The following is a 12045-nucleotide window of genomic DNA, read 5'->3' on the forward strand; positions in this document are numbered from 1 at the left end:
TTTGCTTTTCCAGCACCTATAAACCTGCAGAGGTCATAGCGTAAAGCATATGTACATTTAACCTTGCTTCTCTGCAGTAATAAATACTCATGCATGTGACTGAGGCTTCAAGAGTTTTAGAGTCATGTGAAAATCTCCAGTGTATGACAAAGCCAGTATGTGTCTACTCAACTGTGCGTCTCTCATGATTGTACAATTCATGCAGTTTCAAACAGCTTCTCTCTCAGACTCATGCTTTACATTGTGTGAGACAATGAGCAGAAAAATGAAATTTAATCTTTCTTCTCTTTGTCTCCGTTCCCCTCCCTGCATTCTGAAATGTTGACATCAAGGTTCCTGTAGCAATTGATGCCTTTTTCTGCTTCACTCTTTAAGAAGATCTGTGTTACGGTATTAAGATTGTATCTTGAGAATGTAAGTGTTCTGCAACAGGTGAAAACCCCACAGAAGTTCTCTCCCTTCGCTCTGCAACACATGACCAACAGCCTGGCATCCCCAATGGCACTGATCTGGCATCAACAAGGAAATGCACACACTGCGAGTGACTCATTGCTTTTGGGGTTTTGCATTTCTGTATTTGTATGTTCTAAACCGGCTGTTTGCTTTTTAAACTATTTTCTCAAATTCTGCAAGTTGCTTTCGAAATTTTATACGGAAAAAAGCGTTTGACCAGACCAGTTTGGAGGTAAATGTTGCCACACACTACGGAAAAGGGAAGAATCTGATGCGGCAGTGCCATTTTGAACGGCAGCCCAACATCGTATGTAGCAAACCAGCCTTCCATAAAAGCAATGGTGGGTGATATGCAATCTTAAACGCAACTTAATTTGAAAGTTTTGGGGGTGAAATCTGTCTTGTCTATGTAAATGTGTTCAGAATTAAGAGTCTTAACGCCAAACTGAATGTAATGCTAAGTCAAGAGTGGGGTACCTTTGCCTCCCTAGGCCCCAGGCAGCCTAGGCAACAGTCAAGGAAGATGAGAGTTGCTAACTAAAATCACCTGCAGGGGCTCAGGTTCCCCACTGCTTTGCTACATGCATTGTTAGGAAGCCTGTCAGTATTTTTTAATCAATCACGCAAGGGAACAGATCATTGAGGTCAGAGTATGTGTTACTCTCCCAACAGCAGTTCTGACAAAAACCATTCTCACCATATGGTTGGGGATAATAGTTGTTTGAGAGAGGTCAGGACCACAATGCAGAAGAAGAGGGTTAAATCTCCCCTCTGCATACTGCTGCAGTCCTAAGGACTCCCCCACCAATTTTAAAAACAACTGATGGGCTTCAGTTCCATGTTGTTTGACGCTAAAAGTTGAATAACCAAACGATGTTTCACACTGACCAGTTACAGTGCGCAGAGAAACAAATAAAGGCAAAACAGATTTTAAATGTTACGGTGTTTTGATGGACAGGAATTTAAGAGGCTAAATTCAACTTTGTCACTTTATTCAAATTTTCAAAATAGCCTTTATTCTACTTGTTTTTAGTATAAAAAGTCCACAAGTTAAGTGCACCACAGTGTTTACAGAGAGACCTAGAATCCCAACCTTTCATTAACAGTCAGCTGTATGGTTGACCATGACACATACAACACACAGAAAATTAAGATAAAATATATTCACCAAATCTGATAATTTTTTTAATTCATAAAAACAAAAGCAAACAACAACAAAAAAGATTGAGGATCCCTGAAATATTCTTCTTAACTCTAATAAGACTTCATTGTACCCAAGCCACTTTGTAAAGTTTGAATCTAAAACAAAACAAAAAACCAACCCATCAAAGCCAGCACCTTTGCATGCTGATTGACATCCAACAGACCTTCTCGTCTCTCTAGCCTGAATAACATTCCATACAGTTTTTTTATCAATACACTGGGTTGCTTTTTTCCCCCTTAAAAAAAATTGTTTCATTTTCAGCTCTCATTTCCATTTTTATTTTGAAAAGTACAGGAAGCATTTAATGAAATGTTGTGTTTCTGGCACCAAAACATGGCTTCAGTTAGAATCTTAATGTGCAAAGGAGTCCAAGATCACTTAAGAGTGTAGAAAAAGAACATCTCGGGCCAACACTCTAGCTGCATACCTTCCTAGCAAAGGAACAGAGAGCGAAAGTGAGGAGAAGGAACTGGCTGGAGGGTTCTGAAACTGAGAACTTAGCCCACCAGTCCTGCTTCTCGAATAGGCATCTGCCATCGATGCCCTCCCTCCCAAAGGAATTCTATCCGGCTACCTTTCTCCCCAGCACCACTGATTCTATGGAAGAGGAAAGAGAATGCATTATCTTAATCCTATTCATTGGCAACAGGCATTATCTGCAAGCTTTATATGATACTTGGAAGCTAGGCTTTCTTCCAGACTTCCATTTCTCCCCCCCTCCCGTCCCTTTCTCACCACCCCCGCCCCACCCCCTGGTTTTATATATAGTTGATTAATAAAAGCCGAAAGAGAGAGAGAGCGCTGCAGTGAAATCACTCCAGTGGAATTAAAAGGGAAATCTGTGGGGCAGCTCAGCTCGCGTTCATTTCACAATTTAACCCCCAAAGTTTGAGAGAGGCACTCCTACCATTGCATGGTTTTTGTATTTAAAGTTTGCTTTTTTTAATTTTTAAAAAGAAAAAAGTGCCTGAAGGGACAGGGCACCAGGAAGACACCCCGCATCATCATGTGTCTAAACTGCAACTCCAGGTTAATACGACTAAAGCGGTTACATTGTGAGAAGTGCTGACAGTATGTGATGTCGTTCCTTTACACCAATGTAGCCCCCCCCCTTCTTTCACTAGATGGTGTAGCCGCCATCAGAGCCTCCCATGTAGAAGTTGCCCTTCCGTTGCGTCACTAGAACGTTGGCGCCCTGCATGACAGCCAGCTGGGCCGCGTTGGGGGGGCAGCCGGGAGGCGGGGGCTGGAAGAGAAAAACAGCAACCTGTTAACGGGGGGTGGGAAAGCATATAGAAGGTGCAACAAGCAAGCAGCCCCCAGACTGTCCATGGGCTGCCAAGCAGGGCTCCAAAAACCAGGGTTTAAACAAGAATTTGGGAGGCTGGGCAACATGGCATCCAAACCACATCCAGTCTGTGGGCTGCGTGCTAAACAGGCAGTATTACAGCAATGTAATGCGGGTGGTGCTGTGGGTTAAACCACAGAGCCTAGGACTTGCCGATCAGAAGGTCGTGGTTCGAATCCCCGTGACGGGGTGAGCTCCCTGCTCCTGCCAACCTAGCAGTTCGAAAGCACGTCAAAGTGCAAGTAGATAAATAGGTACCACTCGAGCGGGAAGGTAAACAGCGTTTCCGTGTGCTGTTCTGGTTCGCCAGAAGAGGCTTAGTCATGCTGAGCACATGACCCGGAAGCTGTACGCCGGCTTTCTTGGCCAATAAGGCAAGATGAGCGCCGCAACCCCAGAGTCGGCCAGGACTGGACCTAATGGTCAGGGGTCCCTTTAACTTTACTAATGCTTAATAACAGTGAATGATGCAGACTGTTCTGCACAAATGATCCTATAAAGTTGCCCTCAACCAAGCAAGACCGTTGATCCATCTAGCTCAGAGCTAGGAACTGTCAACTGGCAGAACTCCACCCTTGTCTGGGGCAGAGACGCCTTCCCAGCCCTACTCAAAAGACCCTTTTAGCTGAGATGTCATGGACTGAGCCTGGGATTCTGTCATTCGCTGAGCAAGTTGTCCCTGCCTCCACATACCAGCAGTGATTCACAATTGCAGACCACACAGCAGTACCTGTGGTGGGACTATATGCTTGCCCATCCGCCTCGGCTGTTTCTGCAGCCAGCAGCAGTCAGCTGCGGAAAACGAACGGCAACATGCTGTGCATTGGCAGACAAAATGCAGCGCAGATTTATTTCCATACAATTTTTTTAAAAAGGCATGGCCTAAAAAGGCAAGGCAGCAGGAGAGCTGCGCAGAGCAGAAGAGCTCCATGCACTGCCCTGAAGCCAACAAGCCTCCCAAAGATCCAGCCTACGGCCTTCGCCTCTCCCCGATGATTTTGCAAAACCTAACTTCTGCAAAGCTGGGCTTTCCAGAAGAAAAGGGGGTTCTCACTAAGGGACGCGGGTGGCGCTGTGGGTTAAACCACAGAGCCTAGGACCTGCCGATCAGAAGGTCAGCGGTTCGAATCCCCACGACGGGGTGAGCTCCTGTTACTCAGTCCCTGCTCCTGCCAACCTAGCTGTTCAAAAGCACATCAAGGTGCAAGTAGATAAATAGGTATCGCTCCGGGGGGGAAGTAAACGGCGTTTCCGTGCGCTGCTCTGGTTCGCCAGAAGCAGCATAGTCATGCTGGCCACACGACCCAGAAGCTGTACGCCGGCTCCCTCGGCCAATAAAGCGAGATGAGCGCCACAACCCCAGAGTCGGCCACGACTGGACCTAATGGTCAGGGGTCCCTTTACCTTATGTTCTCACTAAACTTTAGAGAAGCTCAGGAAATTCAGGTTGTTTGGTGTTTTCTCTGGCTGATCTCATGGCTTGTCTTCCACAATTTACACCCAGAGTGAAGCTTATGGCTGAGAGATCTTATAATCCCTGCAGAGCTGTTCATTATTTCAATAAAGAAACGCTGCCGATTCCTCTGCTGCGTTACCACTACAGGTATTTCCTTTGATACTGCTTAGTTTGCATACCAGGTTCTCCAGCAATAAACAATCCCTGACATAATTTTTAAGCACCCCCCCTTTCCCAGACTATTTTAAAAACAAGAAAGATGCAATCACTCTACTTCGCCCCCTACTTACAGGAATATTTGCAGGGGCACCAGTTGCAAACCGTGCTCCCGCATCGAAGCCCCCTTCAACAAGAACAGTGGACCCAGGAGGATAGACAGGGCCCACCGGGTAAAATGCCAGGGGAACTGAAGAGCCCATTGGACCCATAGCCATGGATTGAGCCATAGGAAGATACAGGGAGGCACCAGGGTAAGCTGCAGACATGGTAGGTACAGTGGCAGCTCCGGGATGCACAAAACTTGGGCGGTAGAGCTGCAGGGAGAGAGAGAGAACAGAAAAGGTTTCTTATTCCAAGGCCCCTTAATCAGAAACCTTACACCTCAACACATCAAACTTAGAAAAAAGTGGCTTATTGCCACTGACAACAGAAATGCACTTTATGAATTTAAGAACATACAAAATGACTTGCTAAAACAGACCATTAAGCCCGCAGCATTTTATTTCTAGAAGGAGACAGCCAGGTGCTACTGGCAAACTCGCAAGCAAGAGATGTAAGGCTGATAGTCTCGGCCTGTTTGTTTGTAGCACCTGGTGCTTGTCCATCATGGCATGTCCAACAGGTAGACTGCAGGGGTGTCTCAGGTAGATTGCCTTTGGCCAACCCCCCCCCCCCCAAAGCTCTTCTGTCAACACCCCCCCCCCCAAATGACAATGGGTAGATCACAGCCGGTCTTTTTATACTGTGAGTAGATCACAGCCTCTTGGGAGTTGGACGTGCCTGCCCTATAACATGTAGGGGAAAACATAGATCCATGGGACACACTGAATCACAGCAGCTCCCTAGAATTTAAGGCAGTCATCCCCAACCTTCGGCCCTCCAGATGGTTTGGACTACAATTCCCATCATCCCTGACCATTGGTCCTGTTAGCTAGGGATCATGGGAGTTGTAGGCCAAAACATCTGGAGGGCCGCAGGCTGGGGATGCCTGATTTAAGGCAAAACTCCTTCTCAGCCATGGAGGCCACTCTTCTAAATTTGGGGATCAAGCCCAAGACTGTAAGCAAACATGCCTAGAAATTACTCTGCCGCCAACTGACCTGCCTACCTCCTCTTCCCATTTTGGAACAGAGCTACTCCATCAAAACAGAAGGAGCTATCAATTAATATCTGAACAACTGGCAGTAGTAGCCAGGATTGAATGTTGATGCCTGGTGCCTGTTTTAAGAGGTCAAGAGTGTAAGCAGCACTATCAGCCACAGCAACCTCTTGCTTCTAAAACCCTCCTTCACCATCTCCACAGTTTAAATTTTGACTGCAAGCTCAGGGTGAAAACCTGCCTTCTTTGCTTGAGTTACTCACTAAAATGTTGTGCATATAGATTTCCATTATCTATTTTTAAAATACAAAGATTGGCCCTAGCCCATCCTGAATAAAAGTAGGTAAACACACAAACACACACAAATACATTCAGCTATGATGAAGTTAAAAGCTGGTATACAGTTCATCTAAAATCCACCATCATTGTTATCTTAACCCTGGCAGCTAATAGCTAGCCACAAAAGATTTCCAAAAGATGCTTATCCCCAAATAAGTCACCAAGAGAAGAGAGATGCAAGATGTTGGACCAGCCTGTGAGAAGGTCTCTTCACATCTCTCGGTCCTCTTGCGGTCCTTGGTACATGAATGATAAACCCAAGAGTGGGGGGTATTGTGGGACAGAATAAATGAGGTAGTATCTTAGGCAGCTTGGGACTCAGCTGGTAAAGATGCAGATGGACTCTCAACTCCCATCATCCCCACCAGCATAGCCAATGGTCAAGGATTATGGGAACTGTAGTCCAGCACAATCAGGTACTCCACTTCTGTGGGGAAGGGTTTGATAAAAGATTTTTATTTTTTTTTATTTATTTTTTCAAAATTTTTATTAGGTTTTTTTAGTAAAAGAGATACAAAAATGAAAAACAGCATTGTTTGTGTCTTTACAAAATTTCATAACATCTTTGGACTTCCTCGCGTCATCCGCTCGCACTTACATTGTTCATAAAATTTTTCAAGCAAATTACCATCTTATTTGTAATCTTATAACCAATCATTACAATATAGTCTAATAATACTCATCTAATTTAGTGATGGCCAATTGTTTATAATCAAGCATCCTTCTTAGCATTCTGATAAAAGATTTTTAAAAGGGAGAAATAAACTGCAACAACCTTGAGGTGTACTCAGAAGGCAGAAGGGAACTATAACACTGGTATAATGTGTTCTCTGTAAACCATTGTCGTGGAAGCTGAGTCACCATGTGCTACACAATTCAAAGCCGGTTAGGCTTAGCAAAGGCACTAAGCTCAGCAAGACCCTTATGAGAATGGTGCCATATCAACTCTTCGTTGCCACAGTGGCATGTTATGGGCATACTACCACCCCTTATGAGATCAACAGGTGTTGACACAAAGTTTGAAAGCAAGTTGTCTCTGTTGCCATGCAGGACCCAGGATCATGATGAAGCATCCAGACACGCAAACGTTTGCATGTGGCTAAGGCAGGGCTTGGAAAGTCTATATTTGAAGTTAAAAATGCCACAATGGGCGAGTTAGTTGATAACATACTACTGTAAGCAGCAACTCCATCCCCGCCATCATTACTAATCAGTACTGTTATCTTTATTAGTGGGGAAATGCCTTTGGTCTAATTCAGCAGGCCTAGCCTTACATTCTTATAGAAGAAGAACAAGGTACGTACTTCAGAGTAAGCTGGAGGGGCCTCGGTGTAAGGTGGAGCCTGAGGAAGCTGTATGGTCTGTGGGAAGACTGATGGATTACCAAGAGGCTGAACCGCATAGGAAGGCTGTGTAGGATATTGACCTAAGAGGAAAAGTTAATCAATGTTAGCACAATGGTTCTTGCTGCAAAAGAACAGGAAGCATGTGAGGTCAGGGAAACACTCTCTTCTGGAAGCCTTATCTGAAAGAAAGAAAACAGATCTGAAAGAAGAGAGATACCTAAACAGCAGGTCTAAAGACAACAAAACATCTCCTAGAAAATTACATCTGCAGGAAGCTACCTAGAAAATGAGGGATGAATGAAGGATGCTCAGCTGATGTCATTCAAACCTGCTCTCCTACCAGGCTTAAGACCAAAAGTAGTCAATAATTATTTTTTTTTAAAAATGATGGTGCCATCTCATGGGGACCATAAGTATCTTTCAGAAGTTAGCAAGAGAAGGACTGCTTAATCATTCTTCCCACAGACACCAAACCCATTTTCATTATTAAACTGATTTAACAGTCAAAACAAAAAAAAAAAATTCCTTCCAGTAGCACCTTAAAGACCAACTAAGTCAGTTCTTGGTATGAGCTTTCGTGTGCATGCACACTTCTTCAGATACACTGTGGTTTCAGTGTATCTGAAGAAGTGTGCATGCACACGAAAGCTCATACCAAGAACTGACTTAGTTGGTCTTTAAGGTGCTACTGGAAGGAATTTTTTTTTTGTTTTGACTATGGCAGACCAACACGGCTACCTATCTGTAACTGATTTAACAGTGAAACACTGAAATCCATCATTGGTGGTCTAAACCAGTATCTACTCCAATGGGATTACTTTGCCCATTTGGTACAGTCCCCCCAACCCATATTTCTTTCCACAGCAGGGCTGGCCTGCTTTTTACACTTCGTCATAAAGTTAGGCCATTCAACCTGTTACAAATATCTACTAGGTAAGCATTATGCAGAATTTCAACTACAAGGGGTTAGCTTATACTTGAAACTTTGTAGGTATCTATAGAAACTGGATAGCGTTGGTGTGGGCCAGAATGCTCAAGTAATCAGATTGTTCTGAAAATTGAAAAGAGTCAAGCTGATCTATAGCAGAAGTAGCCAACATGATGTTCTCCAGATGTTGTGGCAACTCCTCTCATCATCCCCCACCAGCATTACCAGGGGCCAGTGACAATGGGAGCTGGAGCCTAGCAACACATAGAGGGCACTTATGCTGGCTTCCCCAAGCTTTTCTTAATGCTTCAGCTTCCAGGCTGCACAAGAACAAGATGAAAGGGCACAAAGAGAAAATCCCAGGACCCGGAGCTCATATCATATACACACACACACACACACAAACAGTGGTACCTCGGGTTAAGTACTTAATTCGTTCCGGAGGTCCGTTCTTAACCTGAAACTGTTCTTAACCTGAAACACCACTTTAGCTAAAGGGGCCTCCTGCTGCTGCCGTGCTGCTGGAGCACGATTTCTGTTCTCATCCTGAAGCAAAGTTCTGTTTGTGATGCTGTTCTTGTCCCTGGTAAATGTCTGGGTCATAAGGTGAGGTAGGGCAGTGAATTGAGGAAGGCCGGAAAAGTGAACAGGAAAAAATTGTACCAGATCCTTAGGAAGAAGCTGGCAGGGGAAGGTAGCAGAGGAGGCTGCACCTATTGTCCGATTAAGACTGGACAGGAATAAACTGACTATTAAGACTAATCACAAGATTTGAGTGTCTCCTGCTGAGACGGACACTACAGTGGTACCTCTGGTTACGTACTTAATTCATTCCGGAGGTCTGTTCTTAACCTGAAACTGTTCTTAACCTGAAGCATCACTTTAGCTAATGGGGCCACCTGCTGCCGCTGCACCGCCGGAGCAAAATTTTTGTTCTCATCCCGAAGCAAAGTTCTTAACCCGAGGTACTATTTCTGGGTTAATGGAGTCTGTAACCTGAAGCGTATGTAACCTGAAGCATATGTAACCCGAGGTACCACTGTATATAAAACTGTAGGCCACCTTGACCAAAAAATGGTATATGAATGAATTAATTAAATAGTATTGATTTCACTTGCTTGGAGATTTCCCAAAAAACAGGCTGAACAGGTACTATTGCAGGTGGGGGGTGTTGAAATACAGGTCAAAATACCCATTTAGGTCACAGCTTGGACTACATGATGCACCACATAGTCCATTCCATGTAGGCTGCATGTAAATGTACTCACTTTACAGTGAGCAACACACTGAACTTGGGCTTAATTCCAAATGCACTGACTGGCCAGAATTTGCTTGTCAAGTCAAGTAAAATATGTTTTATTGGCATTACACCTGTCATACAGGTAGAGAGTAGCAAAGCAAAAATGCAGGGCGATATTCACTATGGAACAAAAAATGGGATTACAGTGGTACCTTGGGTTACATACGCTTCAGGTTACATACGCTTCAAGTTACAGACTCTGCTAACCCAGGAATAGTACCTCGGGTTAAGAACTTTGCTTCGGGATGAGAACAAAAATTTTGCTCCGGCGGCGCAGCGGAAGCAGGAGGCCCCATTAGCTAAAGTGGTGCTTCAGGTTAAGAACAGTTTCAGGGTAAGAACAGACCTCCGGAACGAATTAAGTACGTAACCTGAGGTACCACTGTAGTGTCCATCTCAGCAGGAGACACTCAAATCTTGTGATTAGTCTTAATGGTCAGTTTATTCCTGTCCAGTCCAGTCTTAATCAGACAATAGGTGCAGCCTCCTCTGCTACCTTCCCCTGTCAGCTTCTTCCTAAAGATCTGGTACAATTTTTTCCTGTTCACTTTTCCGGCCTTCCTCAATTCACTGCCCTACCTCACCTTATGACCCAGACATTTACCAGGGACAAGAACAGCATCACAAACCACCTGCCTGGTTAGTGGTGATCCTATTGGGCCCATAACTGCGTTTTGAGAAAGCAGTGATGGAGCGGAGAAACGTTTACCAGTCCATGCACCCCGATAGCTCAGTGGATGGAGCATGAGATTCTCAATCTCAGGGCCGTGGGTTTGAGCCCCAGTGTTGTCCTGCATTGTCTGGATGACCCCTGCGCTCCCTTTCCATCTCTACAATTCTATGAAAAACACTTATCAACAAACGTTCACGTGCATTTTAATACAGTAGTGCCTGTTTGGAGGGAGGGAAATCCAAGCTACTGAATATGCTGGGTAATAATCCTGGAACACCAGGATGCGATTGGGTGCTTGGGACCTTGGGTACGTGTCTGCAGGCAGCAACAGCCGACACACACACATGCAAACACCCAGCACCTTCTCTTTGCAGTCCAGATCCGCTGTGCAAAAAAGGGAAGATCGCTCCCCCCCCCAACCACCTAATTCCCACGGGGGCTTCCCCATCTCCACGCGATCCACCTCCCCCCCCAGCCCCGGCATCCAATCTCTCCCCTCCTCCCTTCTTCTCTGGCTTCCAGCGCTCCAGTTCCGAAGCTTTTCACGCGGGCCTGATGGAAAGGAGACCCGGTCCGGGGGAGCCCGGGTGCCCCCGCAGCACTGCGCCTGCGAGCTGCCAAGGGGCCACGTGACTCCTCCCCGTGTTCCCACAGCGCAGATGTCGAAGGGGAACGGAGGGCTCTTTCTGCCCACGAACCGCCTCCCCCCCCCCCATTTTTACCCCCCACGCGGCAGCCACAGGGTTAACTTTCTGGCCAGGAGGGTTGCGTCATAGCAACCTAACATCCGCCCTTCCCCCATCCCTTCGCCCCTCCACACAGGCCTTTCCGAGGCTTCCCATTGGCCAGGACTGCCGCCAGTTACGGGCTAGGCCCGCAGATAACGGGACTGCGGCGCCAGCCTTAAAGGAGCAGCACCTCGCAGCGCGCTGAGGAGACTTGGGCGGGGTTGCGGGGGGAGGAGCGGGAGGGGTCGGGAGCAGCCTCTTGCCTTTGCTGTTCATGATGGCGGCGGCGGCGGGAAAGGCGGCTCGGTCAGCTGCGGGGGGATTGCGGCGACTGTCGGCTTGGGCGGCGGAGGCAGCGGCGGCGGTTCGTCTCGCTCAATCACTTCCTTGTTGTTGTCGTCGTCGTCGCTGCAGCGCCGATGAGAGGGGTTACGTTCGAGCGCGTGACGTCACTCCGCAGCGCTGCCGCCAGGGAGGAAGCGCAGGGAGCGAGCGGGGGGGGGCGAGGGGGCGTGGCCATAACGGTGAGGGGGCGTGGCCTTAGGCCCTGCAGAAGGTGTTGAGGGAGAGAGGCGGGCGGGCGGGACAGGTGGTGGAGGCGATTGGGAGTTGTTGTATTATTATTATTATTATTATTATTATTATTATTATTATTTGTAGACCACCCTCTACCCGCAGGTCTCTGGGTCGTTACAACATAACAACACAAAATACTTAATAAAAATAAAAACAACCCAATAACCGCCCCCCACATCCCCAACACATTTTAAAAGGGAATTGGCAGTGCTTTTTTCCCTTAAAAAAATGTTTAAGGGTACTCTCATTTTCCTACTCATATTGAAATACTGCCCCTCAATGAGGCCAAACAGATTCACAAAATGTTTAGGGGTATGCGTACCCCCAGAAAAAAAGCACGGGGTACCTCACAATTGCACTCATTTCACATGCTAGC

The 12045-nt window shown here is 46.3% G+C and overlaps 1 protein-coding gene across 1 annotated transcript; it reads right to left on the reverse strand.

Annotated features, from left to right (window-relative positions):
- Window positions 1–1428: 1428 nt before the first annotated feature.
- Window positions 1429–11569, reverse strand: DAZAP2 (DAZ associated protein 2). Its single transcript, XM_083729536.1, has 4 exons — window positions 11357–11569; window positions 7423–7544; window positions 4752–4994; window positions 1429–2903 (listed from the first exon to the last, which is right to left on the reverse strand). The coding sequence occupies exons 1-4, from the start codon at window positions 11367–11369 to the stop codon at window positions 2778–2780; spliced, it is 504 nt and encodes a 167-aa protein (XP_083585662.1). The 5' UTR covers window positions 11370–11569; the 3' UTR covers window positions 1429–2777.
- Between the last annotated feature and the right edge of the window lie 476 nt (window positions 11570–12045).

This window comes from Podarcis gaigeae (assembly GCF_964106915.1).
Source record: "Podarcis gaigeae genome assembly, chromosome: 2".
NCBI lineage: Eukaryota > Metazoa > Chordata > Lepidosauria > Squamata > Lacertidae > Podarcis > Podarcis gaigeae.